Source organism: Siniperca chuatsi, linkage group LG7 (genome assembly GCF_020085105.1).
Source record: "Siniperca chuatsi isolate FFG_IHB_CAS linkage group LG7, ASM2008510v1, whole genome shotgun sequence".
NCBI classification, from domain to species: Eukaryota; Metazoa; Chordata; class Actinopteri; order Centrarchiformes; family Sinipercidae; genus Siniperca; species Siniperca chuatsi.
Genome location: NC_058048.1, coordinates 24,654,215 through 24,678,762, shown reverse-complemented (window position 1 = coordinate 24,678,762; position 24,548 = coordinate 24,654,215). Strand labels below are relative to the sequence as shown.

Below are 24,548 nucleotides of genomic sequence, written 5' to 3'. Positions count from 1 at the left end.
CAAAAATTGAAAATAAAAAATAACCAATAGTAATAATTTACTATAAAAATAGGGTGTAATATGGTGCACCTCATCAGACTCATTAATTGCAAACAAAGTACTAGGACACAGCATTAGGTAGTTTCATTGGTCATGTTACCATACCCAATTCTATTTCAGTTTGTTGAATGGCTCTATCACTCTCCTGTGGCCAAACATGCACACCGCATGCATCTGCTGAAATCTACAGTCAGAACTGACAACAGGAAAAACAAGCGGAGTCGAGCAGACAAACATACATGTGGCTGAGGATTGGAGGGATTTTTCTCTAAACTTGCTGAAATAGACAAGACCAACTTTCTACAGATGTTAGAAACAACAGCGATTTTGTTTTTCATCATTTTTCTCTACTAACTTTTTGGGATGAGACAGCATTACTTCTCTCCCGAAATGAGATGATGGCTGTAATGGAGAACTCAACTGGCGCTGTTCCCTATGAATGGGAATACTATTATGATTATTTTGACGTGATTGTGGATGAGAGCAAGCTGAAATATAATAAATGTAAGTCTTTATGCTTTATAGAATTTGTCGTCTTGTGCTACATGTGGATAACAGCAATTTTCATCTTCCCTTTCAGACTCAATTGTTATAATATTTTGGATAATTCTGGCTGCTTTTGTGGGATTCCTCTTTCTCAGTTTGAATCTAATGTCTTGCAGTGGAAACTTGGCAAGGTAAGTGTGATACATAATCTCACTGCCTTGAACGGAGGTAGAGGGAAGTAGGTTTACTAACAGAAACAGTGAAATATACATACATACACACACACACACATATATATATACAGTATATATATATATATAGTATATATACTGTATATACACTTGCATATACATATATGCATGTACTAAATTAGGCTAAAGCCACAAAGCTCTACTTTAACTTTTAAAATGTTCTTCTTATTTTTATTGCAGGAGTCACAGATCCACAATCAAAGAAGGTCACAGAACATCAACTGCTTGACCTGAGGCTGAATGAGAGCAATTTTTATGGATGTGAACAAAAATGTTAAAAATTGAGGTGATGGACACAAATTCAAAATCTGAATGATGAAAACACAGCTGTGGAAAGTACGTTGGGGAAATAGAGAAATTTGAGATTAGAGGTTTTCAGACAGTGTGTAAGAAAGAGTAGCCAATGATTCTGCTTTCTTTCCATTTCACTGAATACCTACAAAGTACAAGGCTACATTAAACAAAATGTTATGTAACTATTATCCTGTGCTTTAGCAGTGTGTAAATGTGAACTCTGCCCTAGATGTTACAGTACAAAGAGAGCACAGGTATATTCTTCATCAAGAAAGCAGCTCTACTGCATTGAATCCAATTGCTTTTTTTTAGTCCACAACCCCCTTTGGGATTTAAAACCCAACATTTTCACATACACACAGTTTTAAAATTAGGTCATGCAGGAACCAAATGTAAAAAAAAATAAACCATTCACAAATTTGTAACAGATTTGTAAATCAACATTTTATAACAGGATTTTACAAAATATCTTCAGCAAAATGAAAGACTACAAGTATTCTTTTAATTAAGTTCAAAGAACACAGTAGTGTTCAGATGTCATATCTAACACTTCATGGTGATGATGTCATTACAGATGGCTCGGATGGCTGTTTGAGTCAGTGATGATTTGGATGCTTTCAGTCTCTTACACTTGGCTCTGGTCACCAAACTGACATGAGACAGGAACAGCTCTGCTGATGTGGCTCCACTCCACAACTCATGGATGTACAGTGACAACAGAAACAGCCCTGCTTCTAGAAAGGAGAAAAAAGAGGCTTAATTTATTTACAACAACTTATGACAACTGAGTCATCTTCTTGAAGGACACTCCCACAGGATGTCATTATCTGGCTTTCCACATACTGACAGAGAAAAAATAAATGTGTCATATACGTTCAATAATGTAAGACCATTAAAACATCTCTAAATTATCCTTATCAAGTAGGCATATCTTCTTTGACTCTTACATGCCTGAGAGCATGTCAAAATCAAGTTTCTACTCCACGCTTATTGCAAATGTGGCACATATAGTGCTATATAATTAAACTGATTTCTAGTACCATGTTTAAGCAAAACGACTGATTGCATTGTTTTGTATAAACATTTGGTATTTGAAGGGAATAGCAATAAATGTTGCAAAACTTAATGTCTTTATCCACTTTTGTGGACCACTGCTGAATTGGACGAAGTAAATGTTTTTTAATAAAAGAAAAAAATCTATCAGCATCTGGATCAAAATACACAGTGATAAAGAGTCATGGGACACATATAACAGATTTCTTTCATTCAATAAGGAAAAATGTTAAAAAATGTCTTATCTTGCAATGTAGAAAATCCTGGATCCAGTTCCACATCAAAAATAATTACTTGTTCATTGGTGCATAGCCCAACTTTTCACCAAATTTCATTAAAAGTTTTTGAGGAACCTTAAATATTTACGACTTAACATTTACCACTTGATTGCATCCCAGTCAAGTTCTAAAAATCTCTGTGACTTCAGTGTGTCAATACAACAGAGATCTTTTAGTAGTATGGGAAAGTGAGTTTTTAAGTGAGGTACATTATTGTTACAGTATTGTCACAGTATTAATATAGTATTGTTTGTATTGTATATAGTATTGTGCACACTAGAAGTCACAGACAGAGTCTATGAAAAAAGGTGGCAGGCTCTTACCACTTCTAGACTGATCATGTGTGGCTTCTGGCAGGCAGGCAGAGATGACTGCCTGATGCATCTCTGGAAGGTGGCCTTGGGTCTCTAGTAAGGATACCATAATGTTGGTAAACAGCTGGAAGGTTTCCACTCTTGCTGAAATGCTGGAGTGACACTGAGCTTCAAAGACCTGATGGTAGAGTCGAAGGAGGTCCGCTTTCAAGCCAGGATCAAGTAACACAACATCCACACTTTCCCTGTGCTTTATCACAGCCTTTTCGACCCAGTGCAAGAATTGTTTTGTTCTGTTTTCATCATACGAGTCCTCCACCAAGCACCTCAGGGACCACTTGGTGAGCAGGTGCGCTGTATCACCGGCCAATCGACTGGGATCCAGTTTGTGTCTTGACGGAGCCGTCTGGGGTTCAGAGAGGGGAAACACAGGCTTCCAGTGAACAAAAATACTGCTAAGGTAAAATTTACACTCTGCCAGGAGACTCTCTTCTTGTTTCTCAGTCTCAGCATCCTCTGCCAGGTTCTCTTTTTTTGTGCAGGCTTTGGAAAAGGAGCCTTTAACTCTGGTCTTATCCTTCCCCATCCCTGAGGAGGAAGATGAACAAAACTATGTTTATGCCATTAAAGATACAAGGAATGATTTAGATACTGTGAAACAGAACAAATATCTTAATTCTCCACTGTTTGTAATGGAAAAACTATGATGAGTCCAGCATGTAATGCCATCACATGTAACAACGTGATACTTTTTAAGCCTCATTTCTATTCATTTCCCTAGAGAAGAGAACACAGGGTCGGGCTTGGCTTCATTGTAGGCTCTGAAAGCCTAATATCAAATATTAATCAAAAACTGTGGGAGTTAATGTCTGCTTTTTTGGCTCTATGTTTTTTATTTTTAAATGCTCAGATGCCTCATAGGATCAACAGAACAGAATTTAAACAGAATGGAATTAATTGTGAACCAAGACTGTTTGGCTACAAATCAGTCACAAAAAATATGATTTATTAGAAAAATTGTTTTCCATTCTCCAGTATCTACAAATTTAGCAGTTATGTAATCAAAGATACACAAAAGCCCTGTTTGAGAAATAGTGTAGACACAATAACTTGTGAAAAACCTCAACTGCAAACACTGCCACAAGGTGGGTCATATTAGGTTTTAATGATGATCAGTAGTATACGTCAATACCTATACATAGTACAAGTCTGTCATGTTCATGTTGGTGAGTTTCAACTTGTGACGGATATTTCTCTTTGATGATGCCTTTTATCTAACTTTGACAAATGTTATCATTTTGGAGGTTTTCTAAGCAACACTCCTGCACAGATCAATTTGGCCTCTTTTTCTTCATTGTCTCCTTTTGTTTTGAAAACTCATATCAAAAGGCTTACTGCAAGACTTCTGACAATTAGCATTCAATCCATTATGACCCACCACTGCAGCAGTGCTAATAATAGTCATTATCTCCTTCTCCATTACGTGTTACAGTATTTTGTCCACCCCTTTGGCAGAAAGGCAACCATGGCAACATTTGTACAAGCTTCTCTGTATGATCTGAATTTGTTGAACGTTACACTTAATGGCACTCACCCAGCAATTCTTTCACATTGTGCTTTTCAGACAAGGCTTGTATTTGGGTAAGTAGTGCTGTGTTGCGGGACAGGGTGGCCCAGCAGAGAAGCAGAGCGAGGGCTTCGGTACAAGAGATAGGCTGTGGGTGGAGTGTTAGCCAGTCAGCCTGTTTGTTTACATTGAGAGCTGTCCCACGATGCTTCAGTACAGAGCAAAGAGTCTGTAGAAACAGGTTGAGCTGAGCGGCCTTCACACGCAACCTGACAGGAGAAGATCGAACAAACACTGACATCCTTGACCAAAAGACAGTTAACATTTATTATGTTTTGGCTGACATCTCAACTTTTGTCAGCAGTACACCTTATCATTACAAGTTTTGGGTCAAGTGCCTGAAGAGTGACTCGAAACTTATTTTAAATTTGATAGTTATGGCACTTTACCTGAGGTGTCTGATGATAGTTGATGCCACACACAGGAATTCACTGATTAGTGGGAGTGGCAGACACTTTACTGAGGTCTGAGGTTTCTCCTCTGTAGATGAGGAGGTCTTGGCTCCATCCACCTGCTTCTCCTTCTGCCCAAGGTTAGTAAACCACAGCACATGGAGTAGATCTATGATGGCACTTAGCAGCTGCTGGTCTAGATTCCTGAGGAGAATAGTAAGTACAGACTTATGTAGAAAATACAAAATTGACTGAAGAGATTATTGTAGTAATATGAATGATTCTGTCAAAATAAAGAGCCAAAATTAAGACTGGACCTTAGTCAGAAGCTTACCTTTTTTCAACCACCTGTATTATCCAGGTAAGGAGCCCACAGCTCTTGGTGAGGTTATAAGCTGCTTTGGTCACACGGGTGGCCTGGCACAACACCCTGATAATCTGTGCCTAGTAGAGAGATACATGTGAATATACATGCTCATTAGATATAACTCTATTTATTTGTTTTCCTTATGAAGTGCATTTCAGAGCATCAATCTCCTCATTAATCTGTTCATTTTCATGCTTAATTTCAGACTGTCACTAATTTTATCCAATTGTTATCCATTTCTTCAGAGTTTTAAGACTCTGTCATCTGTCTTCACTTCACTGCTAATGTGTTGTATCATTGTGATTCCCACAGTGTGTACCTGGAAGTGTTCATCACACAGGGGGCTGCTGCTGAAGCCTAAAAGGGTCTGAAAGATGCCTTGCTGGTCACACAATTCATAGCAGTGTCCATCACTTATCCCTTCCTCCAGCACATTCAAGATCCACTCACGTTCCATTTTATGCTGCAGAAAAAATAGACAGCGAGTCATACTACTGTGGCTGACACTCCTTCATAGAAACAGATAACATCAGTCTAAAAAAAAGCCTGAGCTGTACAAAACAAACAGATGAAGGTTACATGTTGTTGACACAAGAAGAGCTTATTTGGACAGTCATTTATTTTTTTCAGGGTAGAATTCAAGAAAACAATAACAATGTTTTCAGCAGTTTATATAATACTATACCTCCAAGTCAAAGCCATAGAATAGCTTGAAGAACTCTGGTACTCTTCTGAAGTCCAAACTCTGATGGGACAGCAGAAACCTGTTTAATACCACATACATGTGGTCCTCTGGAAAATCAGAAAAAACAAGGAAAAAGGTAATTGCAGCAGGCAATATTAAAATATCACTCTGGTCAGGCGCTAACGTCATGCAAGTTTTCAGGGTTACACACCAGGTTTGAGCATCTGCTGGGCCACTTTGGTGATGTATGTGGTCAGGACAAATGGAAGTCTTTGATTCTGCTGTCGGATTCCATTCTTCACTGTGTCCATTAAGTACAGTAGCTATTTGATAAAAACAAGCTCATTAGTGTTTCTGGAGGTGATTTCCACACCTATAATATTTAAATACTCACACACCACCTCCCTGACACTTTACCTGTCTCTTTTCTCTGAATCGAGCACCCTCCAGGTGTTGGTAGAAGCAGCTCAGCACATGATACGCTGCTGCTCTCACTTTTGGATCGTAGCTACTTAGAGCCATTACAGTTACTCCAAGAGCGTGGCTGGATACAAACTTGAAGCAGTCAATTACACACTCTGTCACATAGAAATGGGAGAAAATATAACAGTAATAAAGCAGTGATAATCTTAACTGATTACAGAAATGACAACAGCAATGAAAGATACTCACCTGGCTGCAGTATGGCGCTGAATAGAGGCAAAAGAAAACAGGGATCATACAAATTCCCAAGGTCCTTTACTGCATTGTTACAGTACAGCAGCTCCTTATCACCCTATAAAAGAGAAGCAGTTGGATATTAAAGGTTCATCGAAATAACAAAAGAACATATTTTCTCACTTATCCCCTTTTAGATATCCATATCTGAGATTTCTGCAGCCACCCAATTACAATGGAGGTGGATGGAATTTCATTTGTGCTCAAAGCATTGAAAATTTTACATACGAAACAATTTCCTGTCTGTGCTTAAAACAAAAACTTTCTGCATGGCTTGACATCACCAGAGGTATTTGAGAAAATAAATGTTTTTGTTATTTGGGTGAACTGACCCTTTAAGGCAACTTCTGTTCAAATGCTGTTCTGTAAAGTAAATATGACATTAAATATCAACCTGCAGGATGATTCTGCGTTGCTGGGGAAAGTGTGCAATAGTTTGGAGCATCCTGTCAGTTTTCAGCAGGGCCAACAGGTCGTCTGAGCTCGCCTGCTTCCACAGGGAAGCTCCCAGGCTTTTCCTGGTCTTGTGGTGCTCCACAGCTGCTGGGCCCCACAAGAAGGATCTGCAGTTGAAAACACATATTCAGTGATTGCAAATAACAAGTGGACTTGTTGCATGTACAACATACAAGTATGAATGTAACTTACTGAAATTTCAGCAGACTGACATTGTTTCTTTCATATTCCTGAAGAAGCAGTAATAGTTTCTGATCTGCAAACCAAAACAAGATATAAGAAGAAAGAAAGGCAACAAACACACAAACACAAAAATGCTTAGATTTTCTGTTTTACCTGAAGTACTCAGTGTGACTCCATATGCGCCCAAAAGTACAACGAAGTGATTGATGTTGCAGACTGTTGGGCATTTCTTCACCAAACAGAGAAGTAGGGACACTAACGCTTCTGAAATGACAACAAAATAGTGTGTTTGTGTTCATTGTGTTCAACCGAGGGATGTGGCTTCAGGTTTGTAATTTAATTTTTCTTCCCATTCTATTTTACTCAATCCATACCTTTAGCCTGACACCTGCTAGGATCTTCATCAGAGTCCAACATGGTGGGCAGGAACAGAGAATGGCTGCTGGTCATCATATGAAGGGTGGATAAAGGTATCAGATCCTTCTGGACTTCACTGCTACCGTACATTAGTTCCAACAGATTTCTCAATGTCTTCAGAAAGTGGTGATCTCTATAGTGATATCTACAGTAGAAGAATGTCTTTTAGGTCATTGATTACAAAAAAAAATCTGATGTGACGCTCTTGAACAAAAATCTAGCATAACGTTTTTTATACAAATATCTTACTTCAGTCCATTCTTGACAAAACTGTTCCATTCAGATGCAGTGATGTCTTCAGCTGATGTCTGTGTAAAGAAGATAAATTATGAAATGCATGAAGTAAAAACAAAAAATGTACAGCATGTGTGAGGAAAATAAACCCACTAGGAGTCGTAGCAGTCTTTCCAGGATGCTCTGCTCCTGCTCTGGCGAGGAAGTAGCCTGAGCTTTAGAGCAACTGTAAGCGGTGATGAGACACTTGAAGGCAGCAGTGGTGACAGACTTCCTCCAGATTTCTTGTTCTTCTGGGAAATCATCCAGTTTCTCAGTGATAACATCTATTAGTTGCCATCTGGAAGAAAAAACTAGTTAGCTAATAACTTGTGATACTGATAATTTAAGAGTATTAAGAATGAATTAATACCTTTCAAAACTGTCCACTTTTTGAAGAGCACTGGGCAGATTGTTAATCAAGTCCCTGGTGTCCTTGATGTTTGAAGTGAGTTTGATCAGACTGGCTAATGTTTCAGCAAGCTGGGCTCTGGAGTCTTCTATCAGGTTTCCCAGAACACATCGGGACAATTTGGCGAGCAGGGCTTGCTTCAAGGCTTTTAAAACTTCTTTTTGCACTATAAAACACAGCAATTGAGCATTTTAAATTAATATACAAGATGCAATGAGAGAAAAAAGAGACATACATACATACATAAAAGGACAAAGACATAAATCCTGGTACTGTATGCTTTAAGACAATAGAGAAGTTGTTTTAGTACAAACCGTCTTTGGGCCTGGCAGGATCCTCTCTACTTGCCACTTGTAGGTAGGTGTTGATTATTGGAAGGAATGTTTCTGTCTGGTCAGAGAGCTTCTCCATGTTTGCTGGCTCTAGGCACCACACCTCAAAGCAGAGGCGGTGTGTGGAGCAGTTCTGTAGCAGCAGAGAGCTGATGGCCTGAGTGTCTGGGAGAGGCCACTGGAGACAGTGCAGCAGCACATCTGTGTGGATGAGCTTGGCACTGCTTGGCTCACTAGACAGAGTCTGCAGCAAGAAGGCCTCCAGCACAGGGCTGGAACAGGACAGCAGCAGGGTACCCAGTCCATGGAGGTGCGCCTGGGACAGAAAGATGCTGTGGTCCTGGGAAGAGTTAGCTTTAGACTCTGTGAGGATCTGCACTGCTGCATGACCATAGACACTAAGCTCGGCTTGTGTGCCCTCACTTCTGGGGGAGATTAGGCTCCGCTGGGGAAGGAGTAGCAACTTGGAGATCACCTCCCTCAGATTACAGGAGTCCATGTAGCTGTGCAGAGACAGGAGGGCCTGGAAAGGTCTGGACTGTTTCTTTGCAGCCTGGGAGCCCTTCTCCATCAGTTCCTTGAGCACAGCTTTTTCTATAGCCCCCATGTAGCTACAAATAAGCTCCAGGTGACCCAGATCACGGAGAGTGGGGGTGCAGGTCATCAGCAAGGCTAGAATGTCATCATTCAGCTGAGCACACAGGTGCTTTAGTCTGACTGGGTTCAGAGTGTGAGGAGGCAAAGCAGCCAGCTCCAGAGCCAGAAACCACTGCTCCAAACATGGATGCTTGAAGATGGAGCCAAGTGCAGAAAGAATGATCTAAACAGAGGGTGCCATATTATTATAGCCAAATTAACCATATCAGTAATTCTAAAAAATAGTAGAATTAAACATGATAACAACTTTTACAACCTGCTCTTTATTGGCTTCTACTGTGGCCGACTGGTTGATTTCCAGGAAGAGGTCTGATACTTCTTGGGAGTTCTCTGCTACTGGCTCAGAGTTTGTGGTCTCTTGAAAGCCTTGTAGTTTGGTCACCAAATCCTGGAGTATTCCCATTAAAGTCTTCAGAGGGGCAGTTCCTATGTCTTTGGAGAACTGTGCAGAAGGATATAATGTGTTGTGTCTATTTTATATTTTTTTTGTAATTTTCTGTGTATTAAGCATGTTTTGTGCTCTTACCGTGCCAAGGTTTTCCACTGTTGATTTTATGTAGAGTAAGATCTGTTTGATTGCTACTGGAATCTCAGCCATCAACATGGAAGCTAAAGATGCTTCCACATTCTTCCTGAAGGCGTCCTCAAGCAAAGTGCTCAGTCCTTGGCTATACGCAGCTTTCATCAGTGCAGTGAATGAAATGGTGGTTGACAATCCCTTTGAATGGCATTCAGAGGACTTGAACTGCGAAAAAAAGGGAACCGTTTTTTTACATAAAGAAATTACAAGTGTGTCACCCTTTCAGTTAAACAATCTCTTGGTTCCACCAAAAACTGACCAGTTCCTCCTGGCACTGCTGTGGTAGCCATTTGGAGTAATACTGATGAAGGTGTATGATGGAGTGATGAGGAGAAGCACAGAGTTCTGAGGATACAAGCTCTTTATCGTACTGCAGCAGCGCCAGACAGAGAGGGAGCGGATCTCTCTGACAGTGCAGCACATCTGAAAGCACCGCAGACAAGTACTCATATACCACCTCTGAGGAAAGAAAAGACAGATGGTTATCAACATTACAACATACCACACAATTAGTTTTGAAATATTTATCAGTACGGAGAAACCACTTTTTAACCATAAAGAACAGGCTTTATTCCAGGCTAGTCGCACTTTTGATGTCGCAAATTATAAATTGTCAAGCTACAATAGAAATGTTTTTAGGTGTGCATCAACTCTATAACAATTTCAGTCTATGTATGCATTTTCAACTTTGCGACTACCAACTTGAAAAAAACTAGTGGTTCCGCTCTCATCATTTTATTACTCGTCACAATTGAGGCAGTAGTGCTTTACCCTTGTCTGCTGGCAGTTTGTTTCGGGCCTCTAGAGCAGCAGGTACAACCACACTGAAGGGGAAGGTCTGGATAATGAGGTCTTCACTCAGACATGGCCCGAACTGCTCCATCTCACCTTCATTACCCTCCATAATGACATCCAGCATGTCTAAGACATCTAGAAGACATTGTCAGATTGAAAAAGAAAAAAAAAAAAAAAAAAAAAAAAACAAGTTTCACAGACATGTTTATGGCTGGAAGAAATTAACTTTGAATCTTTGATCTTTAAATGATCACCATCTATGTGTGAGACTGGGGTACTGGCAGCATCGCCCTCCTGGCTACTCAGGTTAGCTTGCAGATAAGCTGCCTCCTGGACCAGACTGGCAACCTTATCTGTGTATGTGTAAGAATTGCACACCAGTTTCACCAACACCTAGAGTAAGAGACCAGGAGTTTATTATCAATTATAACTACTATGTCATGATTTAAAATGTCTTAGTTTGTCTAACCAACAGTATAACTATAATAGACAGAAATGTTGAGATTTAAAAAAGATGTTACGTATGGGCTCACCCTCTCCAAGAACTGGATGACAGCCTCTTGTTGGTTTCGCTCTACTCTGGCCAGCTGGTCAAGCCAGAGCTCAAGCTCAGTCCAGGTGTACTCAAACACCCCACTGTCCTTTAGCACCTGAATACAAGGCAGGAAATACAAAACAGCGGCCACTTTATCTCTAAAACTATGTTTTAGCAATACTGCTGGGAGAAAGTTGGTAAAGTTTATATGAAACTTTTGCAGTTAAATATTAACATAGAGACTTTTCCCTATGCTGCTCTTACTTCATTAACTTCATAAATATGCAGTTGTACCACAGAATCATTATGCTTGAGGCTCTTTAAAGTAATATGGATGAACTACTTTACTTTTTTAAGGATTGAACTGTTCCCTTATGTAGCTGAAGAACTGCTAACATATCCTCTAGAAATTATGCTGTGCCCTCAGATGGAATAATATATTTTCCAAGCTGTACTTTTACTCTTGACAACTACTGGAGGATGAACTTGTGCTAATGTATTCAAAAAGTGTACCTGAGTTTTTTTTCTATTTAACTGTATTGATTATGTGTCTTTCTAATGTATAGAGAAATATCCCACATACATTTTGATTACCCAAGTGGACTAAGGTGGTGTAAATTATGGGTAAACAGTTATCAAGTCTCATGCCTGCCTGGTTCATAAGTATGGAAGATGTGAAGTTACTTCAAATATCTAAATATCTATGTCTTACATATAGTGCAGGCTGAAAGCAAATGCACAGAGGAAAAGAAGAACTGTTCCTTACTTTTAGAACCAGCATCCGTGTGGAGGTTTTCAGGTGGTGGCTGCTGCTGTTGTTGACAAACATCTTGAGAAGCAGGTAAAGTACTGACTTCTCTCCAGATGATGATTCTGTATCTGCTACATCCTGGGAAGAAAAGCAATATACAACACATTAGAAACAAAGCTGATTACAAAGCAACACCTTCTAAACAACAATCACTGAAAATACAGGCCTAAATAGTGAAATAAAGCCAATAGTGTAACTTCTTCACCTGAATGCGGAACCAGGAGAACTTGCTTGCAGGGAGATCTAAAGCCAACTGCAGTATATGATACTGCAAAACTGGGGGAACTTCTTCCCTCATTCCTTTCTCTGACACAATCCCTGGAGAGGTGAAAAAAACTTTGAAGGCTTTGTTGAAGAACCACCAGCATCATACTCCAAACATATAGCTTATATATGAACTCAAGAATAAAAAAAAGCATCACCTTTAAAGAGCTTGCTGAAGTCAAATTTGCACTGGCTAACCAGATGTGGCACTACTTTCTGGTAAAGACATATGACCTGAAGAATCAGAGTCTTCAGCAGGATTACCTCAGCTGTCTCAGCAACTGCTCAACATAAAAACCATAGTCAATCAAATGTCTTTGCTGGTCATCCCCTTTGTTTTAGAGGACTGAATAGAATAAACAAGATACATGTACTGTAAATGTGATTACCAGGCACTTTGTTTTTATTATCTGTCTGTTCAGCACTCCCTTCAGTTTTGGTCTTTTTTTCTTCACCATCCGTCTTTTCCTTCTTGCTAAGCGACTGCCACTTTGCAACTACGCTTGTCATATCGGGCAAAATCTGGAACAGAACATGAAAAGTAGAGACATTAGTTCTTTAATAGTGCATCATTACTATTTGTGGATATTAAGACAGCACTTTCCTGAGCTTACCTTGCTGAGTGTCTCCCTGTACTGCTGCACCAACTCCCCCATCATGTCAAGAGTGTATACTTCTGAGTTGTGCCACTCAGACTTATCCAAAAGGTACTCCATATTCTTATTGGCTCTTTTCAAGATGAAATTCATCATGGACAGAGTTGTGAGCTGCACTGCTGTGTTGGCAAGCTGTCAAATACAAGAATATATGACAAAGTACAGTAGATTTTCAGTGTTTTGTGGTACTGCAGCTACATCCCTGATGAATTACTTTTTTTATAAGGGCTCAGTCACTTACACTGAGGCCTTGTGTGAAGAAGGCCTTGTTACAAACTGGAGGAAGAGATATCACCATAATCATGGAGAGCAGGCGAGGGAGAGGGATGACCTCACGAGTTTGGAAGACTGTGGAAATATCTGGCTGGGCCTCGTAGATCTGACATAGGAATTCAAAGAAGATAATTTTTTTTTTTTTTAAATAGACAAGCTAGATATGAGCAAACACTAAAGAAGTCTCGTAAAAATCAAACATACTTGCAAGCATTACCTTTTTAAGTAATTTGACATTGTCCTGCCAAGCACTTTTGAGGCGGGGGGTGTATGAATACTGAGTCTCTTGAAAGTATCTGGCCAGCATGTCAGGACTAGATTTCAACACATTCACAACCAGCTCTGCCACCAATTCATCCTCTGTGGCCTGCTTCAGCCCCACCAAGAACTGAAGCAAAACAATGTTGCCAGCTCTGAAAAAAAGTAAATCCTATGATCAGCATGGGGAGTTTCCAGAAGAGTACAGAGTAAACATGACACATTGATTACTTACCTGCCAGCTGTGCCAAAGCTGGCATCATGAAAGCTGATACCATGCTTACGAGAGCAACACAGGTCAAGAAGGAAACTGTGAACAAGTTCCCGGATGACAGATATCCCAGCATGCTCTGAGTCATCTACCATCTTAAAGAAAATAAATCAAATTTAGACCCATAGGTTGAAAAGCAAATCTGGATAACAGAGCCTTTGTTTCAACAAACACAAGACAAAAAGCAAATAACTCACTCTGTTTTCATCGGTGGTTGCATCCACAATCCCATTCCATTTATACAAAGATGCTACGTTGGCCAATACAACAGGTGTGAAAAAACGCACTTTCTGTGTTTTACTTATGGCCTTGTTTAGTACAACCTGCGGCAAGACAAAAAACAACAAATATAATGATCAAATCCATAAATTGATTTGATTTGAATGGAAAGTGTGAACTGCTGAGCACTTACTCTAGTCTTCAGTGTGGACAAAATCAGATTGACTATGGACATCCTGTCCTCCTTCAGACCCGTACTCAGGATCTCTGGCAGAAGTTCTGACACACCAAATTAAGATGTCATCAACACAGTGGAGAAAAGAGTATGTTGTGTAAATTTTAATTCATATTTAACTATTACCTTTGATTTCTAATATTTGTCCAACTGTAGCATTATCTCCAGATACCAAAAAGGACAGCACAAACTGGATAAAAGCCACGCGGACATCAGGTCTTCCCTGGAAAATTTGCAGAGAAGAACGTAAGCATACATATCTACTGAATCTTCAACACGCTGAAAACTGAAAAGGCAAACACTACATCACACCTTCTTATCCTTTCTCTTTGCCAGTCCAGACAGAGCTTTATTGATGTGAATGTGACTTAGGACCTCTCTGGCAGCTTCTGGACCCTGAGATACCAAGGCGGACAGGAGACTGAGGCACTGACGGACAAACCTGCGCACAACAGAAAACACAACATTAGGGCCATGGGCAGAAGGGAAATTTTAATCTGTGTCAAAGACAGAGATTTTAAGTCCTTGTACTGGGGTCATTACACCAACCTGTGATTTTCTGAATTGAAAGATCCCTGCAGAAGTTTCATGTAGCTAGAAACAGTCTTTTTCACAATAGCATTGCCAACCACGTTGAAGTGGGACAGATCACTGGCTGTCCTTAGAAGGATCATCTCCAAGCTCTGAAAAATCAGCATCATCTGGACAGAAGCAAGATTTGATTAGAGCTTTACTTGTCCAAAGACAGGTAGCAAATCAGTCCCATCAACTGAGAAAAGTAGCAGCTTACCTCACTCTCTATGTGCTTGTCTCGCTCTAGCAATTTGAATATTTCTGCACACTCCATAGAGATTTTAATATAACCCTCAACCACATCATACAGGTCAGAACATGGCAGCTTCTTAGCGGTTGATATGAATGTCTCCAGTCCTGGAGGCGATAAAAAGTAAGAATTAACCACAGCAAAAGAGTAGACTGACTCAAATACTGAGTGCACAAAAGAGTATGGATAGATAACGTTAAATGATTGAATGGATAAATCACTACTTTGAATGAATGTAACTTCTGTGAAATGTATGTAACAAACTGTACATGTACACTCACCCTTCATGGCTGTGGTGGGTTCCTTTAGCATGGCTTTAAATACAGTCCCATTGAACTCCGGAACTTTTTCTTTTTTCACCGGAGTGTTTGACTCCGCCGAGTCTTCGCTGTGGCGCTTTTTACCCATTTTAACATGCGTAAAAACAGATATTGGCGACTTTTAGTTTATTTTACTCCCCCTGCCATAACAGTTCTGTCACAGTGACCCACGTTGCGGTGTAAACAGAAAGTTGTCCAACGAAATTGTAATCCGATCGGAAACGTGTGCTGCTGAAATTTAGTTCCGCATTTTTTATCTTCTGCTTAGTGCCAAGGAAACTTGTTCCTGCTCCATTCTTTAATTTATAGCTCTATAGCTAAAGCTGCATCACTACTGCATAACTGATAACGCTGTTAATACCTAGTTAACATAGACCAGCTTTGTTTTATAATTCATATATAGGCCTAAAGACCTACTGGAAAGCTGTTCTCTTGAGAAATCAGAAGGCAAAAATACATACAGATGCTGTTATACTCACGAAGAAGAAGATGTGCATGAAGAGGTGGGTGCATTCAATTGATAACAATTCAATTTAGCTTTAATTCATCATTCCTGGTAAACCTGCTTGTACCTCTTCTCACAAATTACAAATATAGGCCTAACCTTTATTTAATCAGGTAGTCGCATTGAGATCATGATCCCTTTTTTAAGAGCAAAACACATACATTATCATTAAAATTGACCAGTGGGATGAGACATTGAAGTTTTACAATCCTCTGTAATTCATTAAATTTATATGGTGCAAAGTAGCATAAGGCAGTCTTCCCAAGTTCAGTATTCACCCCAGGGGGAACTAGAGTTAAACAGACCTGAGAGCTGATTTGGTGGGCAGTTTTCTAGAAGAGATGTGATATATGGGGGCAGATTTTGCAGGAGACCTTTATAAATAAAAATGATAGATTGTAGTTATTTTCATGTTGTGAGAACCAGCCTACGTTTTCTCATAGTACACATGATAAGTGCAATATTTTTCTCCTGTAATGAAACGCAAAGCACAATGATAAACTGCATCAAGGTGTTTTAAGGTAGAGCAAGCAGCAAGAGAATATAAGATATCTCTATAGTCAAGGATGTTGGATGACTGTATCATTTCCCTGTCCTCAAGACAGAAACACGCTTTATTCCGATTTAAGAAATCCATTTTTATCTTTTTTTCCTTTGCCAGTTGCCACATGCTGTTTAAAAGTGAGACTGCTGTCCAGCCAATTCCCAGGTATTTATAAGATTGGACAATTTCATTTTCAGTTCCATTAAGTGTATGGATGGCAGGGAGATGCAATCTGGAATAATGGGTTCTTGAGAATAAAACCTATTTTGTCTTGTCAGCATTCACTACAAGCTTCAGATTATGCAGAGATGTCTAATGAACGTTAAAGACAGATTGTAATCCTGATATAGCTTGAATTGAAGAGGAGCCAACTGCATAGAAGACTGTGTCATCTGCATAAAAGTGGAAAATATAAGTCTGCATTGAAAAACTACACATTTATTACACATTTGATCTTAAGAATGGCCCTTTTCTTATTCTGACATATTATTTATAGTATTAAGTCTGTAAGTAGTAAGCTGTGAAAACTTTATCTAGGCCTTCATATTTACTAACTATTTAATGACAAATTGTAGTTCATTTTGTAAAGTTTTGACGAAACAGATTATGGTCTCAGTGCAGTTTTTGTTTTATACACTTCAGTTTTCAACATGCCTTGTCTTAGTTTCACTGAATTACAGCATCATTTTGGGAAAATACCCATTTTGCTGAGACCATGTAGACATAGTTGTGGTTTAGCTTTGTAGCTTATTTTGAAGAGTATGTGGTTTACAACCAAAGTGCAGCCTCTTCTCAGTTGTTCTTTCAACAAACCTTTGCAGGCACTGCCAAACCAAATCTCAAAGCTGATGTCAAACTTATGAGGGCCCAATGCTGTTCATTAAAGTATTTGAAAAGACTAGGTTTCCTAAAATTTAAAGTCTATTTTGTCAAGTCGGGGTGATCTTTACATAAGTTAGATTATAGTCTTGCAGTCTGTTTTAGTATGTCATTGTTTATTTATTAGATTGTAAGAAAAGAAGAAGAATCTGGTGATTGCACTCAGTGCTCAGTTAGAAAATCTGGCATCTTCATAAATTAGGCTGCATTGTGTCTAATTAGGCTTACACAACACACAAAGACTGCTTTTCCAAATGACATGTGTCTGCTTTCAGTGATTGCAGAGAAAGACAACCATTATTATATAAATTATTATTTAGAGGAATTAACTTGAATGAGATAACAACATTTTCCACTCAAAATGGAATGGCAGCATAAAATCTATGAAGCTTGTGTTTTCATGAATGAATGTACTGTTTTAGTTAATTCAGTTGCATGGCCACCAGGGGTCACCTTTGCTTGGTTTGATAACTTTGGAGTGATGCACAAACCTGGCAATGAAAACTACCTTGCAGGTAGATTGGCATACAGCAGCTGTCCAGATTATTCAAGAGGTTTAAATAATCAAATACAATCAGTCAGATATGCTGTAAATCACCCTTTTAGGTGGGTGCAACATGTTGTATGTTGTAAGGTAGTTTAGTCATTGTGAGGAGCCTCCACATTCACTGTGTTAGGACATAGTTATCCACTGTGGGGTTGGGCCTGCAGGCTATTGTCTGGGATGTTACTTGGGATTCTGGTGATTTGATTACGGCTCACTGCTGTGCATGCTATAAAACACAGCTGCCTGTGGTGAAGAAACCACCAAAAACATTTTTAGAGTGAAGGTCCTAAATTGGGACATCTCTGTCATATCTATCTGCGATATGACAGGGCATAGCATAGTAAAACTTCATTTTGAGTTCATGCTTCAGTTTTCACAATTTAATTACACAGCTCCTGCTAATATGCTGTCGAACTAACTCTTTCTTGGGACATATAGTACAAATAGATTGAAACCCATTTATTAACTCCCAAACTCCCTAGTGTTGTGAAGCTTTTAATGTTTATTTTTTGTTTATTGGAAACACCAGAAGTAATTAGACCCACTCCTGCCTTGTCTCAAGATTCATGGTGGTTTAGTGAATGAATGCCTGTGAGTCCTGGCAAAACAGATTAAAATATATCTTTAATCATGGTGCAGGGATGTAAAACTGTGCTAGATAATATAAAAAGAACTGAAATGAAAGATGAGCAAAATATCATGCTGAAACTGAAATCTCTGAAAACATTCATGCAGAGCTAAAATTACAACATGACAACATGATACTCGTAAAATCATTTGGTTTGACAGCCAAACTGGATGAAAACAAGTCTTTGAATTTTTGACACTGAGGTCTTTGCTCATTTAATTTTAGGCTGCATGGAATTAATCTTAATCACTTGATGTTTATAAGATGTTCCTGTTTTCTAGGTTGTACACATGATTTTTTCACTCTAATTCCTGCAGACTTTAACTTGACTTTTTGATCAGATTTCAGTGATTTTGTGACTAGTTAAGTTTGATAATATGGGTTTATTACCCTTTGTTGATACGCAGCAAGCTGGAATTTGTTTTTATAGTAAGTACAGTCCTCATACTCTGACAGAGGCTACATTATTTAGCAGAATTCAGTTTATCTTACAACTCTATTTTTTCATAGAGAGTTTGGTCAGTGAACCACTACCCACGGCCACTGCTGTAAATTGCTGTAGAGCCCTAGGAAGCCTGATGAAGGGAGTACACAACAACATATTGACCATTAGCTGTTCATGACCAATATGTCACCCTTTCTTTTGGGGCACTGTTCCTCGTGGCATGTCCACCCCAATGACACTGGGGTCTCTCCAGTGTGTTAATGCTCTTGGATACATGCTCTAAACTGGTGTGTATTAGGCCTCAATGGGTATTTAATGCATGCGAGAAAAATCTGCTGTGCTGCCGCTTTAGGACCTGTTGCTAAAGTGCTCTTGCAGTGGGACCAAGTTATGCTGGGTGAGAGAGGAAGCAGAAGTGGCACAGCTATGCAACGCCTTATCCGGTCCATAAATGCCATGTTTATTTTTGAAGTTCTGGCCTGGTGTGCACCACTTCTCTTTTAAACAAAATGGTGGGTGTATAAAGCCTGTCACAATGCTGACAGGGATGGTCAGGCCTTTATAGCCCTGGGATGTAGGAGCAGGATGTTCATCAGTTCAAAGAGCTTTTAGCCACGTGTAGCTCAGGCAGTGATCATGTCAGCAGAAGGGCATACCTTTTCCCTTTTTTTGCAGTGGAAAAGAAAAAGGGTTATTTATGACCTTGGTGTCCTCTATTCCACAATGTGCTACACTACTCAACACTAATATATGATGGAAAAAGCATTTCAGTGTAGAAATTGAGCAAAGCATCATTTTTGCTGAATACATTACATAGTTATTTTTACCAGTTATTACTTTTAAGTTTTTATTACAAAGTTTCAGAGATTTCCATTTCTTTCATATAAAAACACACTTAAAGATTACACACTTTTCTCTTTCCTTTCAGTGCAACTGTAAATCACAAGGCTATATACTATACTTATGTGTTTACTTCCTCTATTATGATACCAGTAACACCAATGGGTCTGGAGAGAGATGCTGGGTGGTTTCCAAAGAGTTCTTTTCCACAGCTGAAGCCACTTTACCATGCCTGTTTTCACCACAGTGCACCACAGGCCCTTCTGTGAGGTTGCTGCGCTTCCGTTGTGTGCCTCTCAGAGCCTTTCGGGCGCTCCTCACGATAACACTACAGCCAACGCTGTCGAAGGATCAAAGATCACCCCACGCCTAACAAACAGCTAGACACTTGTCCTATCAGAAACATCTGGGAGTGGTTGGTTGCAGCTGTTGGTGCATGCCCACACCCCTGAAACAATCAGGACTCAGCCCAGATGTAGAGATCATCTCACGTAAGGTACAGATGTTTCTGTTCCTCAGAATCACTCACCACAAGGAGAAGTAGGATGCTTTCTGAAGTCCTATTAAATTTAGACTGTTTGTACTGCACCCAGATTGGGTTCACTGCCTTGGGATATGCCACCAGCTTGTGGGTTGTCACTATTCAGCAAGCTGATTGAAAACAGTGCTGCTTGAAAAATGCTTTTGGAAAACAGTGTAAAAAATTGTGTTTTTTCCAAATGGGTGAGTGTGAACCACTAAATATCATCTAGTCTGACCCTACTGATGATATAGAGGCGAGAATGTTGCAGAACCTTTTCATACATTTTATATAATAAGCACTTGTATTGCAGTTCTAGAAATATGCTGCCTAAATTTGGTGCTTGTTGAAGTAATTTTATGTTTACCGCAGGACACTTCATAACATCTTATAACCTCTCATAGTCAAATCCCAGCAGCTGTTCCACTAGATCATTGGTGTGACCCTCCTATGTGGAAGAAATAAAAGCAGCAAAACCACAACAGAAAAAAACTTTTGCAAACAATTGCAAGTGAAAGTAAAAACCATATCTTGGTAAAAGTGCAGAAGTATTAGTTGTAAAATGTAACTATCCCCTTTCTCTGTGTTATATTGTTGATGCATTAATGTGTCAGCTGGTCTAGCTGGTGCTAATGTTTATTAATTAATGTACTGTTGGGTAATTCAGTCTAAGGCAATGCATCATATTTTATGAACTGACCTGTTTTTTTGTTAAATCTTGATCTGCAAAGTGACTGCCTTCAAATGCAGTAGAGTAAGAAGTACAATTTTTCCTTCAGAATATAGTGCATAGTACAAATATAAAAAAATTGATGAGTTTGGAAGCTGATATAAGAGACGGTATTTTCTGTAGAGGTAATACATGAGGGTTTTACACATTTTATCTATTATTGCACTGATTTTGAAAGATGACTTTCCACATTTCCTGACAGTATTTGATCTGAGCTAATCTGGTCATCATTGCTCAATTCATTATTTCACTATCAAATAAAACACATTCTACTGTTACACTTAATATACTATGTTGTTTGAAGAAACTTGTCCAAAGAAACTTTTCACACACAGTACAATGTCCAATGAGAGATGAACATAGAACAAAAAAATGCAAGCGGCTTTGTGTCAGTGTCCAGTCTTGTACGTGATGTATTATAATCCACTGTGGAGATATAAAGTTAATGATACATAGACATGAAGACACCTATTAGTAATTGCAGAGTTGACATATTAATGCACTGGATATGATGTTAATACCAGACCTGAAATGGTCTGGAGAGAGTCTTCCGCTCCTGCAGGCTCCCTGTGGTGATTAGAAAAACACTTTGGTGGATATAACACCCTGTTATTCTATCCCTCTGCTGTCTCTGCCTGTTCCCTCTCTCTGCACACCATTAAAACAACATCTTTGGCCCCGGCTCAGCGAGCACGACATCGGAAGTAAAGTTTAGTGAAGTACCCTCACAGTGACCCCCTCCTCCTCTTTCTCATGAATGAAATGGTTTTGTTCTGTACATCAAAGGGAGGTCCTCTGTTTATACTGGCTTTTACTTTCTGTATATCTCTTCCTCCAGTTTTCCCCTGCAGTGTAAGCATGATGAGTTAAAGCCTTCTTATAAGACTTGTGGTCCGTGATAACATCAGTACCCTTGATATGCATTTGTTTTTAGTCTCGAATTTAGATGATCCCCCATTGTTAAAGTCTCATGTCTGCACTACTTTTGCGGTCGCTCTGTTATCAGTCTGTCCTCCAGCTGCCTGGTGGTCTTCAAAGTGAAACCATACCTGTACCCAAAGTCCTTTAAATCTCAGGTACAGGCCTTTAAATCTCAGGGGATGGTTTCCTTTCAGAAGATGTCACTGTAGGATGTTAGTTGAATCCTGCCCTCATTACTCCTAAGGTCCTTATTCCAGATATAAGACAGAAGAATGGTGTAGGACTGCACGAGCAGGTAAGTGAGGAGAGTTAATAGGGTTTTCTTGTACATCAGTCTGCAGGTGTGATATAGCAGCTCTTCCTGAAAGTGATAAATCTCTCAGAGGCTTTTCTGTAAGAGTATGATGTTTTATTTATTAACCAATCTCTTGATTTAGCAGAGGTCACGGGGGAAATTATCGTTTGAATGTGAGCTATACTTTTTACTTTAAATTACTTTAGAGTTGTTGCTTCTTTCCATATTAATTAAAATTTAACGAGACACAAGGTCAAGTGTCACTACTGATAAAATCTACGTTTCTAAGTATATCTAAGTTTTTATGAAACACATAGCTCCCATTTTCAGTTTTTAAACTTTTTAAAAATTGTAGTTTTAAAATCCCTGGTTCTGCCTCCTCTGTGTTTCCCATGTTTCATGTAAATGCATAACTCTACAGTAAAACCCACAGTCAGTCTTTATTTTCCTCTGCTTGCTTTAATTTTGACAGTGGCAATGGATCCTAAAGGGCCTGGGGGTTGTGGCACTTTGGTTTAGCACCTGTATGGAGGCCTACTGAATGTCTCCCTTTCCTGGCAGCTGTTTTGGATAGAACCAACTAGGAAGAGACCACAGAGGAGACCCAGGAGACACTGGAATGATCACATCTTTTAGCTAACCCGAAAATAGTATGGGTATTCTACATGTGGAGATAGAGTTAGTTGGTTGGGAAAACGATGTTGCCACCACAATCCTGGCCAGGATAAAAAAGCTCCAAAGTGGATGAATGGATAAGAAACAGAGTTTAGAATGACTTGTTTGTTTATAGTGTTCTTTTGGAATAATTGGACAGTAAATTCTAATGTGTACAGGAGCTAGACAGGAAGGAAACTCCAGGGCAGAACAAGAACTATAACTTCTAGCAGGTATGGGGTTCTGGGATCCTGGGATCCCCAAAAGGAAGAAGGGGTAACAGACAGTTTTAATTTGGCTTAGCATTTAGTTTTCTCTTGTTTTCTCTACCTTCACATTCTTACCATCATTGAGAATCTGCTTTCTGACATTTTGTTTGACTGTGGGGGAAGTGGTGTGCATTAGAGTGCATCTATGTGAACGAGTTAAAAATCAAGCCTCAAACTTAATTAAACATTAAACATTTGTTGAGTGTCTAGTTGTACTTGTTATGGTTTCAGTTTAATTGAAAAAAAATACCTCTGACAGTTTCAGCCTTTAAAATACTGATTCTGCACTGGTAACTAGTCTATGACCATATTGTTATTCTCCCACCCTTCTTTGATCATACAGCTACTTTATCTCTTACGACAGCCTTACCATTGGCTAATTATTTGGCTACAGGCGTTGGCTCCAGGTTCCTGAACTGATGAGTCAGAAAATAAAATGACTCCTTGTGCTTCAGGAAGAAGATTTGGGTTCAAAACCTCAGCAAATCATCAAAGGGTACAAACGGGATGTGGTTATTTACTATATCTGAGGTTATAAAATAATTTCTTTCACCATTAAAATTATTATACCGGTATATTTATCTGTAATTTCTCATGTGAAACCTTGCCTGTGTATTTTTAGTTGTGGGCTCAGCAGCTGGTTTATCGAGTGCTACTGATTATAGCGTTTGTGCTAACCTAAGCACATATGGCTTTGACAGTATCATAGCAGCTCTCTTCTTGAACATCTGTGCATGACTAACACTGAAACATGACATACTGATCTAGGATCTTCCTATGGGCCATATATTAGATTTTTACTTTCCATCACCTTTTTACTCCATCCCTCTTCTAAAGTGTGCTATGGATTTCTATGGCTTTACTATTTAGCTTTGTTCTTAAACTCCTGACAAGCATTTATTATGTTTCCCAAGATGGGCTTATTTTACACAACAGGCTGTGTTGCATGCTATAGTAGTTTACACTGGGGTGATTTAAAGTCATAACTGACCAGCTGTCCAGACTTCAGAAAATGGATGTACATGGTCACAGCTGTGTGTTATTGCCCTTTGATGTCACTATATTCCTGAGATTCTCACAGTATAAATATGAGGTAAGATTCCTACATTCAGCAGCTGAGCCTGACCAATGCAAAATATAAGTCTTTATAATTTGAAGGCTTTGCCCCAAGGACAAATACAGTAGAGACATTCAAGCCTATAGAGAGGCATTTGTTTTTATGGTATTATTGTGGTTATATTAATCACAGCATGAAGGAGCCAGATAAGATGCCAGCCTGATGTTTTTTTCATTTAAGCAAATCTTATTGCTCAGTAAATATTAAAATTTGCTGGATGTTGGCTTTTGTAATGCCCTCAGATGGAGCAAAATGAGAGACTTTATTATCAAAGGTAATCTGAGTAGTATTTTTCATTTCGCTCCTTTGGAGATAGTCTGACTGTTGTATTCTGTATGAAGTCTATCTAAGAAACTATTTCATCATCTGTTTTAGTATTTT

At 39.2% G+C, this 24,548-nt stretch overlaps 1 protein-coding gene and 1 long non-coding RNA gene across 2 annotated transcripts; one reads left to right on the top strand and one right to left on the bottom strand.

Moving 5' to 3' along the window:
* Positions 1 to 265: 265 nt before the first annotated feature.
* Positions 266 to 1,098, top strand: LOC122879408. Its single transcript, XR_006378703.1, has 3 exons — positions 266 to 543; positions 620 to 716; positions 957 to 1,098. It is a non-coding gene; the product is annotated as an uncharacterized LOC122879408 (long non-coding RNA).
* Positions 920 to 15,494, bottom strand: urb1 (URB1 ribosome biogenesis homolog). The gene is made up of 39 exons (XM_044203451.1): positions 15,235 to 15,494; positions 14,921 to 15,060; positions 14,680 to 14,831; positions 14,443 to 14,572; positions 14,257 to 14,353; positions 14,089 to 14,174; positions 13,874 to 13,999; positions 13,641 to 13,771; positions 13,365 to 13,560; positions 13,116 to 13,253; positions 12,833 to 13,006; positions 12,608 to 12,740; positions 12,377 to 12,499; positions 12,160 to 12,272; positions 11,910 to 12,032; positions 11,142 to 11,258; positions 10,863 to 11,001; positions 10,585 to 10,743; positions 10,073 to 10,272; positions 9,760 to 9,978; positions 9,490 to 9,675; positions 8,559 to 9,396; positions 8,206 to 8,410; positions 7,947 to 8,133; positions 7,809 to 7,867; positions 7,517 to 7,704; positions 7,296 to 7,406; positions 7,152 to 7,215; positions 6,898 to 7,066; positions 6,459 to 6,561; positions 6,204 to 6,364; positions 5,998 to 6,109; positions 5,787 to 5,893; positions 5,421 to 5,564; positions 5,069 to 5,178; positions 4,732 to 4,938; positions 4,310 to 4,551; positions 2,725 to 3,303; positions 920 to 1,804 (listed from the first exon to the last, which is right to left on the bottom strand). The coding sequence occupies exons 1-39, from the start codon at positions 15,359 to 15,361 to the stop codon at positions 1,614 to 1,616; spliced, it is 6,786 nt and encodes a 2,261-aa protein (XP_044059386.1). The 5' UTR covers positions 15,362 to 15,494; the 3' UTR covers positions 920 to 1,613.
* Positions 15,495 to 24,548: the final 9,054 nt, after the last annotated feature.